We start from the raw sequence: 16148 nt of genomic DNA on the forward strand, positions 1-16148 counted from the left end.
ATAATAGAGATCCTGTGGAGGAAAGCTCTGCCCATGTAAAAGCTGAGAAATGTTGATGTTGAATTTTTGGTAGCTGGTGCTAGAAGGAATTTAGAGAAGGAGAGTAAGAGCTTGTATTTTAACAACAACAGCAAAGTAAGTGGGGAGTCTTGCTAAACTAGTTTAAAACATCTGTTTCCAAAGCCTGTATGACAATCTTTCTCTGCAGAGCAGCATTATTTTTATACTGTGCATGTTTTTTTAAAGAGGCAGAATGGGGACGGTATCTTTCGGAGGCTTTTTGTGCAATACTGGTGTGAATGAAGAATAAAACAAATTTCTGATGTCTTACAGGCACTTTGTGAAATGCCATCATTGCAGTTGGTGTTAAATTTATGAATTATGTCTTACACTCTCCTAAATACTCTCAGGTATTAATGTAAAATAAAGTTTTACTGAAGAAGTCCAAAAGCTATATGATAAATGTGGAGAATGAGGAAGCTTTTTTCAGAAGCCTTCACAAAGTAATTGCAGTTGATACCATATACTGCTGATTTGTATTTTTATGTATAAAATATAAAAACTAATTTATCCATTTATGTGGATATGGATAGGGCCACACTGTATTACCTTTTAAAAATACTTTCACAAAGTTGTTTAGAAATACAAAGCAGATTATAATGTTTTTCTAGTCCAGGATGTGCCCAGATAAGGTTTGATCAGTGAGTAATTCTCCTAATAGCCTTGATGAAATTAATGGAGCCTCATGAGAACAGATAAAGCTGCCCATACCAAAAGCTTTTGTAGGTTTATGAGAGATACTGTTCATGTCAACAAGTAGTCAAAGCTGTGAAGTATTTGCTGATCAAAGTAACAGAGATATGAAGTCTTAAAACTCAAGGACTTTTTTGCTTGAGAGCCCAGATGTGAAGATCTAAGTGCAGAAGAAGGTGAAGGAACTTGCAAAGTACAACAGCCTTCTGTTGTTACCTGGTTGTAAAAAGGTGCTCAGTCTGTACAATACCCTTTTCTGTTAGTGCCCACCCAAGAGACTGCAGAGCCTTTGCCAGCTGGGTAGTAGCTCTTGTCAGATCCATGTATGAAGAGCGTATCTATCAAAGTAGATTTAAGGCAATAGGGGGGAACACTAACTTTTATTAACTGCATGGATTTTTTGTTCAATTTACTGGTGTTTTTTCCCAAAAGGGGTGGTGTCTTGTTCCTGTCATACACCTGCAGGCTGATCCAGGAAGAGTAGTCACAGTGACCAGGCATCCAGTCTCAGCGGGATGGAGGGTGGAGTGAGGTCACTTCCAATAGGCTGGCAGCACGTAGGCAATGGCCCAGCTGCCATGTTTTTCCTTTTGGAACCTCTGGATCAGGGGCTGATGTCTGGGGAGAGGTAGATGTAGCAAGTGCCAGTGATTGCCAAGGAGTGTAACCCAGAGGTGTGTTTGCTGAGCTAGTACCTCAGTGTACCATGAGCTGAGCTCTGCTTGTGACAGAGGAACTCTGGAATTAGTGTATAGCTTCTTTCCTTCCCTTTCCTATTCCAGATCCTTCCATCCCTATTCCAGACAGGTTGGCTAACAAATAGATGCAGGTTTAGCTGGGACTGGCAGAGCTAGAGCAACAGCAGCTCGTTCCCTTCCTTCACTCCTGGAGAGTGATGCCTTGACCTCCAAGCCCTGCACAGTCAGGGACGGAGATCTCTGTGCTGTGCTGCTTGTTGGCCAGGTGAAGCTGGTGATGCAGAGATGGCTCCAGACTCCCAGCAGATCACCTGAGGGTGCTGGGTGTGCACATGAAGAGGAAGCAGCTCGGTTAAGTGAATTCTATTGTGTCATTTCACTCACCTGGTGTTAGTTTTTTTCTGTGTGTTTCCATGAAGTTTTCTGCCTTTATTTTCAGGTTCAGTCATAGGATATAAGTGAAGGTGCACTGTTCAGTACAAAGCAGACAGCTGTAAATTGCTACAACTACTGATGCTGTTTGTGGCTGCTGCAGTGTGACTTGGCAGCTGTGTCACGGTCACCCTGCAACACTGGCAGTGCCCGTGGGGGACTGCACAGTCCCTCCTTGTGGTTATGCTGTGTGCTAAGATGCCTTTTGTCAGAGGTAATCAGTAGCCTGGGGACAGCCAGCAGAGCTGTGATGTTCCTGGTCTTGCCATATGGAATGTGCTGTGCTGGAGCCTGACGCTGCTCTCTGCTCTGGGTGACAGTGACAGCCCTGACCCCCACAGGGTTGCTTGGCCTCTGTGTGCCCAGCTCAGGGCTTGGGCATGTGAGGGGAGGGAATAGCTCAAATAATAAAAATGCCAGCTCTTTCCACCATGGGAGACAACTGATGGTAATTAAACCAGTAGCATTTTCCAAGACATGGAAGTGACTGCTGCCATACGATACAGAAAAATCACTTTCTGTTTCCATCCATTTCTAAACCAAGCCACTTGTTCATTGTTCTAATGGCTAAATAATAATGTAATTTTAGAAGAGGTTGCTACCATAGTGACTAAGAAATAGCTGTGTGTTGATTTTATCAGAAGTTTCTCATCCAATTGTACCATACAAGGTTCTTGATTTTGATTGCTGTTGTTATCTGGACTAAAACAGAAGGAAACACTCTGATTTGTTTCCAGAAAAATAGGCTATTTTGTCTTTTTTGCTATAGCTTTGTCACTTTACCAAGACGGCAGCACACGTTTGTGTTGACAGATTGGCTTTTATACAATGTGTTGTATGCAGAGGTATTGTAAGACAAATGGGGAGTTAAATAAAATATTGTTTCCCTTAACAAAAAAACCCCTGTGTTTGAGGCACTATTATTTCCTATGATGGCCTGCTGCAGAGGTTGCTTCAAGAGTGTTGGTCATGTTAAAGCCACATTTAGTCAGTGCTTTGCAAAACAAGGAGCAAGCCAAAGCCCCAGCTGGGACAGCAGCCTCCCAGAAGAGCAGGAAAAATGGAGACCCGGATTTTGAACCCTGAGCTGACTTCAGTGCTGAGCTGCTGAGTACTGGCACGTGCTTTGTCCATCCAAATTCACAGTGTGCAGACCCTGATGCCTGCTTCTTTCCAATTTATGTGTTGCTCCTATTGCCTTTGGCACTGGCCATGGAAATCCCAGTCCTTGTCCTGAGCCCCATCCCTTCAGCCGTCCATGCACATGGACACAATGGCTGTTCTCTTGTCTCTCCTGGAGAGTAGAGATCAGATCCTGATCCCTAACAGACCCTCACCACCCAGGGAGTAACAAGAGTACAGAGTGTGTAAGAGGTCCTACAAGTATTATTTTATTTCTTCTTAATTTTTTTTAAATACTATGTACAATCTGTTTAAAGCTTGTCAAAATGCATGAGCTCCCATTCAATGGAGCTGTGCAGGGACATAGATTCAAAACAAGAATAAAATCTTTACTGTTCATAAGACACTTACTTTTTCCCATTACAAAATACTTTTAAGAATAGTAACATTTATAAATGTATTTATATTCAACATCATATAAAATAAACCAAGATTTATACTCAATTCTAGAGTTTTTCTTATTTTCTTTTTTTTTTCTTGCATGGACTATATACAATATATACAGTAACTTCTCATTGTGTTTGTCAAATCAGCCTGATTATACCCACCAGGCTTTAGCTTATATGTACAAATACGCTAAAAGTGCAAGACTTTATTATTTAAAGCTGCCTGTGTTTTCAGAGGTCTGGAATTGTGTGGCCTATATATATTTATATATAGATATACATCTGCATACATATAAATGTATATTAAAAATACGTATATCTATATATAGCTATGGTATATAGGTACTTGTGTACTAGAAAACCTCAGAACATTTATGACTGAAAGGTCAACACTGACACTGGAGGCCAACCCTGCTGCCATCAGTCACGTCCCTGTCCTCTGCTTGTCACCAACAAGTCACACTTATGTTTTCTTGTAGGAGGCTGGGGGGGCGTGAACCAAACCCACCAGCAGCCCTCAATTCCAAATGAGTCATAAAAGCACAGGTCATAGCTAACACCGAGGTAAACAAATACAAATCAACCTGAATGAAGAGATTGTTTTATCCATCTATTTTTTTGAGAGTGACAATATAAGGCAAAACCCCCCTGGCCCTGACTCGGCCCTGCCCTTGGCTGGAGGCAGACTGAGCAAAGACCAAGCAAGCCCCAGAAAGGGTCAGTGGGATTTTGTCCTTTGGAGCATGTTGAGAAAACAAGGCTCTGCCTGTGAGGCAGTGCCTGGGAATGTGCAGCCCCCACCCACCAGCAGCAAGGCCAGTGGCTGGGGGAGCTCTGAGAATAAGGGGGGCACATGATAAAGTGCATTTTCAGGTCTCTGCTTTTAGCAAGGCTGGTCTAACATGTAAACATCCTCACCAAGCTGCTGTGCTGCTCGCTGGGAGCTGCTCGCAGGGGCTGTGCCCCCAGCCCTCTGTCCCTGCAGCCCAGGGCTGCCATCAGCAGGGCTGTGCCCAGGGCACGGCCCTATCTGGTGCACCCACTGCCCCCCACCTCCCCCAGAACCCCTTCCCAACCCGATTTTTTTTTTTTTTTTTGACTCACTGTCAAAGCCACAGCAATGCCAGAAAACTGCTCTGCCTCAGCTATCTCCCTAACAAGCCCTGTTAAAAAATACACCCCTCAAGCCCCTGACTCCAACCACCAGCACCTCTGAGATCCATTTGACTGCACCAGCCATGGCTGGGCTGTGTGGTGGTGGCACACTGCAGACCAGCCATGGGGATGTGCTGGGGGGATGCAGGTTTAATGGGGAAGCCAGGGAAATCACACTGTTTCCCTCCAGCCAGCCACCCTGAGCCACAAACTGTGCAATGCTGGAGCCCTAACACATATATGTTTGCCTCCCCTCTAATGTTATGTACCAAGGATATGGTGGAAAAAAATCTCACAAACAGCTCCCAAAAATACAACCCCCTCCTACTGCATCCTCATGAGCAACCTGGATGCCTTAGAATGGAGACAGGGAGAGCCTAACACTAACAGTGCTTTAAAACCAAAAGTTTCCTATCCTGAAGGCTCTGTGCTGGCCCTTCCTGCAGAACAAAGCTGCAGAGCAGGAAAGCCCCAGGTGTTATTTCAGTTCCAAATTGCCCCACAAAGGCAGGTGTTCCAAATCCCTCTACCAGCAGCGAGGTGGCCCTGGTCCAGGGCTCTGCTGCAGCCAACGACTTCTTGTCCTGGTTTGAAATGAGGGGCTGGCTCAGACTGTGTCCAAGAGCAGCCAGGGCCTGCGCTGACAAGGCACGAGCCCGACAGTGGACCCCAGGCTCTTGGGCACCTCATTGCCTCCGTTCTGTGGCCAGCTACATTCCCCAGCATGCTGCACGAGGCCAGCTCTGCAACCCGGGATCCATCTGTCCATCGTGTCTGGCTGCCCTGGGAGCTGCGCATTCCATGTCCAGTCAAAGCTGACCTGTGCAGCTGCCTTTGCCCAAGGGAGGGGACCCATCAATAGCCAGGGTTGGCACAGCTTTTGTTCACAAATCCACCTCTGTCCTGGCCAAAATACCAAAGCACCCTAGGGTCTTGCACCAGTCCCTGAAAGCTCCTGGCTGACCCCAGCTCCAGCAGCCTATCCTCCCACTGCCACTCCCCCAGGCAATGTGGCACAGCAAAACTCCATCCCCTTCCCCAGGAGAAACTGCTGGGAACAGCCCTTGGTGCCCCAGGGCTGCAGGAGCCCTGCTGTGCCCTTTTCTTGAAACACAGGGCTACTGGCAGCTACTCCTGCCATAAGCTGCCCCACCAGTAACATCAGGAACACCAGCTGCTGCAGTGCTGCAAGGGGCCCAGAAAGAGGCTTGCAGAAGGAAAAGAACAAAACAAAACAAAACAAAACAAAAAACCCAAACAAAAACAAACAAACAAAACCAAAAAACCATATTAAAAATTAAAAAAAAAAAAAAAAGGCAAAACCAAGCATTCTTTACTTGGTTTCAATAGACACTAGGGACTAACTCCTCTCTAAACCTTGCTCTGTCTGCCAGCTAGAGCTTTACTGCTAGATGGATCTGGTCCTAACTAACCACTGCCTTCACTGCCTTGCAAAGTTTATAGTAATGGCCAAACCCATCTACATTTGGGCTCTAACAATGCCCAAAGATACTACTCAGCTACTAAAACGCTCCAAAAATGTACTTTTAAATTTTTCCTTTGGAAAGACACAAACAGTAGGGACACTTAACTATACACCCACTGAGCAATAAACTTTTTTCAATTCATAAATATAAACTTACAGTTAAAAAGTGACAATTTACAAAAATACAATTTATTGCTGACCCTATGGGCTTGTAACATTGTGTGTTGTGATTATACATTTTGGGTTTGCCAAATTGAAACATGACCTAGCAAAACCATAAAGTTTGCTGTCATATGGTGTTCTATGCATGTTTGTTTGTTTTTATGAATAGAAACATTTACAACTACATCACTTGAAACAAAAAAAAAAAAAAAAAAAAGGAGTAAAGATTCTTTGTCTGTAACCTGAAAAATATTTGGCTACAGGGAGTAAAAACCATACAAATTTATCTTCACTTGTTAACCAAAAATAAAACATGACAAATATTGAACTAGCTGCGATGTGAGCTGGTATAACAACAGTAAGAAATTCAGGCAAAAGTGGTGTTATGTAAATTAGCAGCATTATCCAAACTCCTGGAAAAAAAACCTGCGGGACTGAGGTATAGAAAAAGGAAAAAGAATTCACAATGGACCTACTACAGCAAAACGAGTTATGTACACGGTAATCCACTGGTGTCCTGTGGACTGGTACAGTCTATGTGCTCCAAATGCTGGGCTTAAATTCACAGTGACTTTCATTGAAGTCCTGAATGGAAAAGTGTTTTTTTTCCATTGCAAACCGAGCTTCACGATGGCCTGATACCTGCCCTCCCTGCAGCAAGAAAGCCACCACTCCCAGTGGCACCACGGTGCTGGGCCAGGGCACACCCTGCTGCCAGAACAGCATCACGGGCTGGTTGCATGGGAATCCCAGCAAACGAGGCCCCTGCAGCCATGCATCCCTGTCAGAGAGCATCCCACCTCTCCCGTGCCGTGTCTGATGCGCCGTGCTCCCCTGCGCGCGCCCGGGCGCAGCGGCTGCAGCCGTGCGGTCCTTGTCTCCCAGCAGCGACTTCAGGGCAGCTGCATCTCGGGCAGGTCAGGCAGGTTGCAGGGCTGGCCCTGCGTGTGGTGGCTCTGCTGCTGCGGGTGCAGGAAGTAGCTCAAGGGGTTCTGCTGCGGGGTGTGGGGCGGCTGGAAAATGCGCTGCGTCGGAGCCCCCGGCACCAGCTCAGGACCTGGCATCTGTGGGGAGACACAAATCTGAGCAGTCAGACCTGCCCCATCACCCAGCTGTCCCTCTCCTGCTGCAGGGCTGATGACGATGGCCCAGATGTGTGCTAAAGTCCTAAACTTGAGGGTGTGAGCTGTGCCCCTCAGGATGCTGTTGCTGTCAGCAAAACCAACAATGCCTGGAGAGCACAGAGGGGAAGCAGGATCCATCTGTCCTAACAGGCTCCTGGGGAGCCAGCAAGAATGGAGACCTCCAAAATCTACTTGGAGGTACAATCTGCAGGATGTGTAACTTTAATCTTTCACTGGAAAGATCTTCAGACAACGAAGGATGAGGTCCTAGACTAACCATGTACCCACCCATGGCTGGTACCTCAAAGACCTGGACTTGCTGTTTCACCCCCTGTTAAAGGCACTGTGTCCTCAAACTCTGGTTTACTGTGGCCTTGGAGCTATTCATCTGTTCCAGCATCATTATTCTGCTGTCCTCACTGCTGGTCTCAGAACAGCAGTGCAGCCCATGAGGACACACACCCAAAGCAGGGACAGCTCCTGCCCACATTTGCTAACAGCAATTAATTTCTCACTTTAAATCCAGTCCTGCTGTGTGGCTGCTTTCAGCTGAACCTACTCCTCTTGCTTTCTTTTCTACTGTCTTTGCCTGGAGGACTGTAACTGAACCTCTGCCATCCAGGCAAGGTTTGGAGAGCATGTTACTGAAGAATTATTACTTTCAACAACCCCTTTTCCTTGGTGGTGTCACTAGTTCAGCATGTACTGATGTAAATTGTGTGTTGAGAAACAAAAATCACCTTGTCCACAGATGTGTGTGTGAAATACTCTTTTATTAAAAGAAAGCTGTGATGGCAGCTGATAAAAACCTTGCTCTGGTGAGATGTAACAGCAGGAGGCATGTTTTCCAAAGACTTATCATTTTTCATGACTACAGCAAGCTTCCCACCAGAGCTTCTCTGGATGAAAAGCTGAGTTTGAAAAACTGGGTATTTGAAAATATGGCCTTGAACAGGTGCAGAGGAAAGGACGAATGCCTGGCTATGTGGAGATACAATGGGAATGGAGGATGTGCAAAGGCTGTGACCAGGTTTGATCAGTCAGACAAGCCCCATTTCTTCAAAAACCCCAACCCATCCCTGGGCCTCCTCAGAAACCTGTTTCTGCTCCAATACCTGAAGGTAGAGGCGGTGCTGCTGAACCTGCTGCTGTGGCCACTGGTGCAGGTGAAGCTGTGTGTTGGCCTGGTGGGAAGCGAAGCTGGAGTGAGGGATCATCAGCGACGGGGAGAAGATGGGCGGCGGGGCTGGAGGTCGGACGGTGCTGCAGGTGACTGGCTGCCCCTGTGCTGGGGGAGGCAGGGACTGCTGCTCTGCAACAAACCTGCCACAGGGAGGAAAACCAGGCATGAGAGCCCACGCCCAGACCCACCCTCAGAGTGGGCACTGGGGAGCCCAGCTGCTGCAGGAACCAGCCTGGAGCAGGGCTGGTCAAACCACTGCTGACAAACCAAACCCTTGCTGACAGGAGACCCCTGATTCCCCTCTGCCCACAAAGCATGGACTGGAACTTCTGAAAATTGAGGTTTTTAAGGTTGTACTGGTCAAGCATTTTATGCTTTGCAAAAGCCAGAAAATGTTTAATTTTTTTAAAATGCACTTCATTTATCATAAAGTACTTTGTAATTAAAAAATCTTCTCATTTTTCTCCTAACTGACTAGACTTTTGTTTTACTTCAGACTGAGACGATTCATGTTTGTGTGACCAGGTACAAGTTTTTTCATGTCTTTTTCAGTGCCATAAAGTGCCCTGCTAAGACACTGCAGGAAAATAAGAGACTCACTTTCCTTGCTGCCTGCTGGCACTGCTCTGCACGGGCTGGCAACTGCTGTTGGCTGCGGGCATCATGGCTTGGATGGACTGATCCAACAGCATCCTGTGGTGGGAGGAAAACAGGATGGTCAGGGAAGGGAGAGGTCCAAGGTCCAAGTCCTGTCAATCTCTAGAAAGAGCTCCTTGAAAATTCTCCATGAAAGCAAGCAAACCACCACCCTGAATACAAGCTAATGAAACAGGATGCTTCTTATCACCTTACATCTCTCCTGTGAATACATGCTGAGAAGACGGATTGTGGAGATTGGAGAAGAGAAAGCTCCAGGGACATCTTATAGCACCTTCTAGTATCTAAAGGAGCTAAAAGAGAGCAGGAGAGGGACTTCTGACAAGGGCATGGAGTGACAGGACAAGGGGGACTGACTTTACACTGACAGAGGGTAGGGTTAGATTAATTTATGGAAATACATTAAGAAGAGGATTTAAGGCCCCTGATGATACAGCAGGATGTGCACAGCACCCTGCCTGCCTGCACACTGGGCTCATCCTGCAGAGGGAACATCCCCACGCTGGCTGTGGCATCCCCAGCCCATCGCCCGAGCCCAGCCACGCCTGCCCTCCTTGCTGCCCACGTACTGCTGTTTTCTGTCACTGCCCCAGGATGGTCCCAGCAGGGCTGTGGGTACCTGAGGCTCCTGTCCTGGCTGTAGTCAGCTGGAGGCTGCCTCTCACTGCTGTCAGTCGGGCCCTGTGCAGCCACGGCGATGGGGTGCGCTTGGGGGAACACCATGGGGTTGTTGTAGAAGGGCACAGAGATGCTGGCCTGTCCTGGCACAGACGTTTGCTGGCCTTGGCTTCCTCTCACTGGGTGCTGCTGCTTCTGCTGCTGCACCTGAAATGAAGACACAGGTACCCACATAAGTTTTAAAGCTCCCTAACGGAAGGATAAAACAACCACTTACAGTGGGAAGATGGGAAAAGGATGAGGAACAAAAGGGTATTGTCCCTGAACACAGCAGTAGGAACAGTGTATCTATTCAAGACCACCAACCCATTAGCATTTATTGGCCCTGCAGGGCAGGTGTTGGTATCCCCAGACAGTCTTTTGAGAAATTAGAGTACAAGGGTAAGGACACAAAAGGCTTGAAGAGGAAGAGAACAGCTTAACAGGGGAAGTGCGAATCTGAAGACTCCAAGGAAAGCATCTCATCGGTCATTTAAACCAGCAGTTTTGGCTTTTTTGTTTTTGAGCAATTCAAGTCTTTCCCATCTTAATAGTGGATTTAGGTCTAGTGATGACAAAATTGTTTTTTCAAAGCTGCCTTCCAAGACTTCTCAGGCAGAGCTAAAGTAATATTTTAAAATTATACCTACTCCTGTGTTATGAAGCCACAACTCTCACTGGCTATGAATAACAAGCACTGTGTTGATGAGAGCCCAGACCTCCCATTCACATCCTCCCCAGTCACCAGGAGGGCTCCAGCAGTCTCTGGGGTGTAAATGCTTTTTGGCTACCTGTTTATTTTTACAGTTGGGTGACATTGTTCACAACTGACTCCTGGCACAAATTCCTCAATGCCAGCGATGCAGTAAAACCAACACAGAGGGGATGCCTGGGATCACGGGGAGGAGTGACACGTCAGACAAGTGTTTAGAAGCTGGAAAAGGGGATGATGAAGACAATGAAGCAGCCAGTGACCTGGGGGGCTGTGCCACAGGGGTCCCTGAGGAATGGGTGCGGTGACAGCAGGTGGGTGCTGCAGTAGTGCTTTGTCCCCGTCAGGGCTGGCTGCTGTGGCTTCTTGGCCGTGGTCTGCCTGGGCGTCCCCTGCGGCGGCGGCCTCCGGGGGCTGGGCTGCTGCACGGAGTTCAGGATGACGGGGATCGGCTGCTGCATCAGCATCTTTAAGTGAGAGAGGCACAGGAGTTGTGGTTGTACTGCCCGGCAGAAATCACACTGCAGCAGCAGCAGCATCTCGAAATCCAGGGGCAAAATGAACCATGAGTAACAGAAAATCAAATGTTAGCTTGTTCAGAGCCAGGAACGTTCCAGCTCCATTGTGCCTGCTGAGTTTAGCAGGAGTGGCAGGAGGGATCCAGCAGCACTAACCAGACATGGAACCACCAAGCTTTTTGTGCACGAGAGACTTTCGATTAATTTGGGATTGCTTTTTTTAATCACGGAAATTACTGATTCAATACTCAGCCAGATATTGACATCACTCATCTCTCGGGAAACACCGCTTCCACATCTGAAACCAAGTCACCAATTTGCCAAAAGTTCATTGCTGAATGCTTTTGCCACAGACAATTTTGTTACTGCTCTGTATGCTCAAAGGAAAAGCAAATGGCTGGTGAGTTTGGGAGCACCAGGGGCAGCAGGTACCTGCAGGTTGGAGTCCTGCACAAGCTGGAGCTGCTCCTTGATGACATGGAGCTCCTCTTGCTGCGTTTTGATGTCAGCTTGCAGGATACGAGTCCTCTCCTCCAGCTGCTCTTTCAGCTGGTGCATCATCCCCAGCTGGGTGGGGAAATGGTACATGGGCTGCAGAGAATAGGGAAAAAAGACCAGTCCTGCCACTCACATCCATAGCAATACTGCATTTAGAAAAATGACTGCTTTTCAGCTTTTGCCATAAAAAATATGATGCTGAAAAAATCACAATTTCATATTTAGCCAAAGTGCCACTGTAGCTCCAGAGCAGCAGCACATCTGGCTTACATGCAGTGCCTCCCTCCAGGTGTTGGTCTCTATAATTTCTGCATAGATGAAGTGTCTATACACAGGACTCTCCTGTCCCCTCAGGATAGCACCCTGCTGCTTGTGTTTTGTGGCAGACTCTGTATCCAAACCCATGCCACACCTCCTGGCTGAGCTTTCAGTTGTGCTGCTAATGGTATTTGGCAGGTACCAGGCCCAAGTTAGGCTGCAATCCCACCTGGGGATCCTTCCTTCACACCTACACTGGCCATTTTCAATCTCTGTTTTATAGTCTGAACATTTACTGCACTGACATCAAAGCCCTGTAAGGACAGAACAGACAGACCTTGTCATTATGGTTTATGACTAATTTTTCTTGGGGTTTTTGTTTTCTTGTCTTTTCCTGGCCTAACTCAAGCCTTGCATGACATCCCCTTCCTCTACTAAACTCTTCAGCATTGTATTGGCCTGTAGGTAGCTGCTAGAGATTCAGGGAAAAGCCTTCAGCAGCCCACAACACTTTTTACAAGTGTAAACCTTCTCCTGTGTTATTTCTTTGGGTGTCCCACCTGCTCTCTCTGCTTGCTGAAATAAGTGCAATAAGGCTGTTGCAGGTAAATCTCAGCAACAGAAAGGGCAGAGAAGCCTTGTCCCCACTCCGGGACGAGACAGCAAGGACATGAGGGCAGTGAACCAAAGTCACCCAGGCTGCCCTGCTGACAGGACACACCAGTGCACTTAACAAAAATAAACCACGTACCACCACAGGGTGCTGGGAGGGCACTGCCAGCTGGGCCATGGGGTGCTGAGAGGGGTGCTCACCACGGGCTTGAGGAGTGGCTATGGCCTAGAAATGAAAACTCTGCCTTACTGTAGGTCCACAGCACCTCTAGTGCAGAGCTGGCGCTTTAACAGCTCATACCAAGGATGAACAAGTGCAGGGAACTGGACAACTGAGATTGGAGATCTGAGGATAAGTCTGAAGGGAGAATTTAGGTTCCTGCATGCCCCTGATAATTTCAAGTCCGTGGTGTCCGCATCCATTTTGGATAAAGGCCATCTCATGTGTACAAACCCCAAGAAAAGAGGGTTGGTGGTGTGAAAAGGCATTTAGCCTGGAGGAGCAAACTGAATTCTGAAAGAAGGCAGCAGAGGAGCCTCTAGTGTCTCTCCACTGGCTCTGCCAGCCAGTGGCACTCCCAGCACCCTCAGAGTGTGGGATCCAGCATCTCTGAGGGTGAGGTCAATGCTTATTTTGCTCATTTCACTACAGCCTGAGACAGGCTCCTGCCTCTGAGGAGCACTGACCTGCGTGCTGCCGGCCGCTGCCAGCCGCAGGGCTGCCTTGTCCCCCGGAGCCCCCGGCACCGACGGCCGGGTGGGAGTGCTGGTGTCTGTGCGCCGCATGGACGACGTGGCTGCGAAAGAGACATTCTCTGTCATACAGCAAACCCCTGCCTGGGCACCCTGGCTAAGCCTGAAATCCACGTTTGCAGATAGGCACTGACCCAAACATGCCAAAGTGGGTCTTCAACCTGCCCCTCTATGGGCAGTTTGGCTCTCTGCCCCTCTGTGATCCCCCTGGCTCCCACCTCACTTGCGGGGTCCCCTCCTGATGCTAACCCCCATATTCAGCCGGCCCTCCATGGCTGTATCCAGATGAGATTGTTCTCCCCACGGCAAGTATCTCAAGAAAAGTCCCCTGAGCTTCCTACTCATGGTCACACAGGGCACTTCTATCATCTTGCTGCCTCCCGCAGGGGAAGGAGGGCACTGATGGGAGCTGGGACGAAGCTGCCAGCAAAGGCAGGCATCTTTCTGTGCTCCTTCTGCAGGGACCCCATAATAAAATTATATTATCCCAACATACAACTTTCATCAGTGAGCTTGGTTCAATCAAACTACCGAGTCACTTCTTGTCCCCAAACCACAGCGAACAGCCATGACCCTCAGCTGGTGACAAGCCGGGAAATCGGCTCTCACAAGAGAGGTGGCCGCGGCTCAGTTTCTGCTCTGTCACTTGTCATGACACGGTGTGTCGGTCTCATGCCGAGCATTCCCCTCCCACCCCGGTCCCTTCCAGCCGCTGTGCCCCAGCCCCGGCACGTACAGGTGGAGTCGGACAGGGTGGTGTGCGAGGAGCGCCGGGAGCTGTGCGAGGACAGTGACACTCCCTCCCGGCTGGCGTCCTGGCTGCTGCCGCACTGCCCCACCTCCAGGTAGCTGCTGTGGCTCTGCGGGAGCGAAGCACAGGCGGTGAGAGCGAAGCACAGGCGGTGAGAGCGAAGCACAGGCGGTGAGAGCGAAGCACAGGCGGTGAGAGCGGCCCGGGAAGGGCTCCCGCCTCCCGAGGCCCTGTCCGCACACAAACCCAGCGGGCCCGCACCGCGCCGCCCGCCCGGCCCCTCCGCGCTCGGCCCCGGCACGCAGGGCCCCCACACCCCTGGGCACCCCGAGCAGCAGCCGAGGATCGCTCCTGCCCGGGGATGCTGCCCATGCACTCTGCTGGGCCAGCCCCCTTCTCCCCTGCCCACGGTGGCTACGGGAAATCAGCTTCTGTCAGCCTCTTTCTGCCCGGCCTCTGCAGGGATGTCACAGCCGTGGTGCCTGGGGGTGGTGACAAGGGGAATGAATGAAGGTGGCTGGAGGCGCTACCTGGGGAATGGTTTTATCCATGGAAGAGATGGAGAGAGATGGCTGGGAAGGGACAGGGAGCAGTGGCATGGGCACATCAGCTGGAGCCCCAAGAGGACCTACAGCAAATGTCTCCTGAGGGGGACAGGTACCGGGCAGTGCTGAGAGCTGCCATCCCACTCACTGCTCCTGGAGCAGCCTGCTCTGGGCAGCACTGGGCAGCAGAGGGGAACAGCCTGAGCTCCCATAAAATAATGTCTGAACAGCAATGAGGCTGATGGAATGACAACTACACTCCAACCCACTTGAAATTACTTTGATTGATGGTCTTATTTGTAAACTACCAAGAGGAGAAAATTAAAAGTAGTGAAAATGACCCTGTTACTTGGGCTGGTGTGTGGTGATGCCAGATTGACTCAAGCCATGGAAATTATTGCTTGTGGAAGTTATAGGTCACAATCCTGCACTTGGTGTGATCCAGCAACTGAGCTGAAATCTTGGTGTTTTCCCTTGCCTTCCCATCTTCATCTGAGCATCAGTGATGAGCTGGCACAAGCAAAACAGATACCCTGTGGTACTGCCCTACTCTTGGATCCTCTGTGCCTTACTAAGGGCAACAAGCACAGCAGTCTGGTTTCCAGCTCTACTTCTCTGCTTCTGAGCTGAGGTGGTTTAACCTGTCATTTGTATCATGGTCTCAGAAAGATTACAGGGACCAGAATAGAGCAATGCAACTGCTGAATTCACAGCTATTGTGGAATCAGAGAATGTTTGGTGTTACAGATCATCTAACTTCAATCTCCCTGCCATGGAGAGGGACATCTTCCACTAGATCAGGCAGTTCAAAGCTCATCCAGCCTGTCCTAAACCAACATGGACTATTTGGAGCCATGCACCAGAAAGCTTCTTAGGGTCTGCCCGAGTCATGACCCAGCTCAAGGCTTGGAATGAAATGGGAGTAAAGAAAATGGAGAAGAACAGATATTTTCTTTAGATTGGTAAACTATTACTCAGGCTGGTTTAAACATCTCATTCAAATATGAAGGAACAAAGTACCTTTAGAGAAGAGGATGCCAGTTCAATTGATGACTCTTCGAGGCCAAGATCTCGCCTTCTCTCAGCCCGAACTTCTGCATAACTAAAAAAACCCCAAAAACAAAACAAAAAACCCATCAAAACAAAACAAAAATCAACAAAAAATTATTTTACAGCTTCTGTGCAGGTAGGCTGCCACAACAAGTGTACATTCATTTTCTAACCTGATGATGATGAACAAGCATCCCTTTTTTTTTGCATGGTAGTTCAGATCCCTATGACAATGCCTTGGGCAGGATGAAGTCAGGTCCCTCCTTCTGAGTGTGCACAGAGCTGTGCATGCATCAGAGCTAACATCCTGCACTTCAGTGGAAGCTCCAAATACAAACAGGCAGCTACACAGGTGCAATGTGAAGTGCATTGCACCCCTACAAGGTGCTTCTGGAATTGTATATTTTCTTCCCTTACTTTTTCCCTCTGAAATAATGAAATATTTACAGTAACAAATTCCACATGATTCACCAGTGGATAAATTGGAGAGGATGTTTCAAAGACTCTCTGAGTGCTCATGCATTATGGGCACTGAGAAGTGTCAGACTTTATGGTGATGAAATATTAATGAGCTGC

At 48.5% G+C, this 16148-nt stretch overlaps 1 protein-coding gene across 4 annotated transcripts in view; it reads right to left on the minus strand.

Moving 5' to 3' along the window:
- Nucleotides 1-3251: 3251 nt before the first annotated feature.
- PASD1 (PAS domain containing repressor 1) overlaps nt 3252-16148 on the minus strand; it is a 52746-nt gene continuing 39849 nt past the window's right edge. For all 4 annotated transcript variants that reach the window (XM_030272665.4, XM_030272666.4, XM_072929163.1 and 1 more), the window contains 10 exons: nt 15543-15624; nt 13963-14086; nt 13161-13270; nt 12613-12699; nt 11538-11696; nt 10851-11054; nt 9838-10043; nt 9162-9254; nt 8494-8701; nt 3252-7318 (listed from right to left, as the gene is read on the minus strand). In XM_030272665.4, coding sequence (XP_030128525.4) covers nt 7148-7318; nt 8494-8701; nt 9162-9254; nt 9838-10043; nt 10851-11054; nt 11538-11696; nt 12613-12699; nt 13161-13270; nt 13963-14086; nt 15543-15624 — 1444 coding nt within the window. In that variant the 3' untranslated portion in view covers nt 3252-7147. The remainder of the gene's footprint in view (nt 7319-8493; nt 8702-9161; nt 9255-9837; nt 10044-10850; nt 11055-11537; nt 11697-12612; nt 12700-13160; nt 13271-13962; nt 14087-15542; nt 15625-16148) is intronic.

Source organism: Taeniopygia guttata, chromosome 4A (genome assembly GCF_048771995.1).
Source record: "Taeniopygia guttata chromosome 4A, bTaeGut7.mat, whole genome shotgun sequence".
NCBI classification, from domain to species: domain Eukaryota; kingdom Metazoa; phylum Chordata; class Aves; order Passeriformes; family Estrildidae; genus Taeniopygia; species Taeniopygia guttata.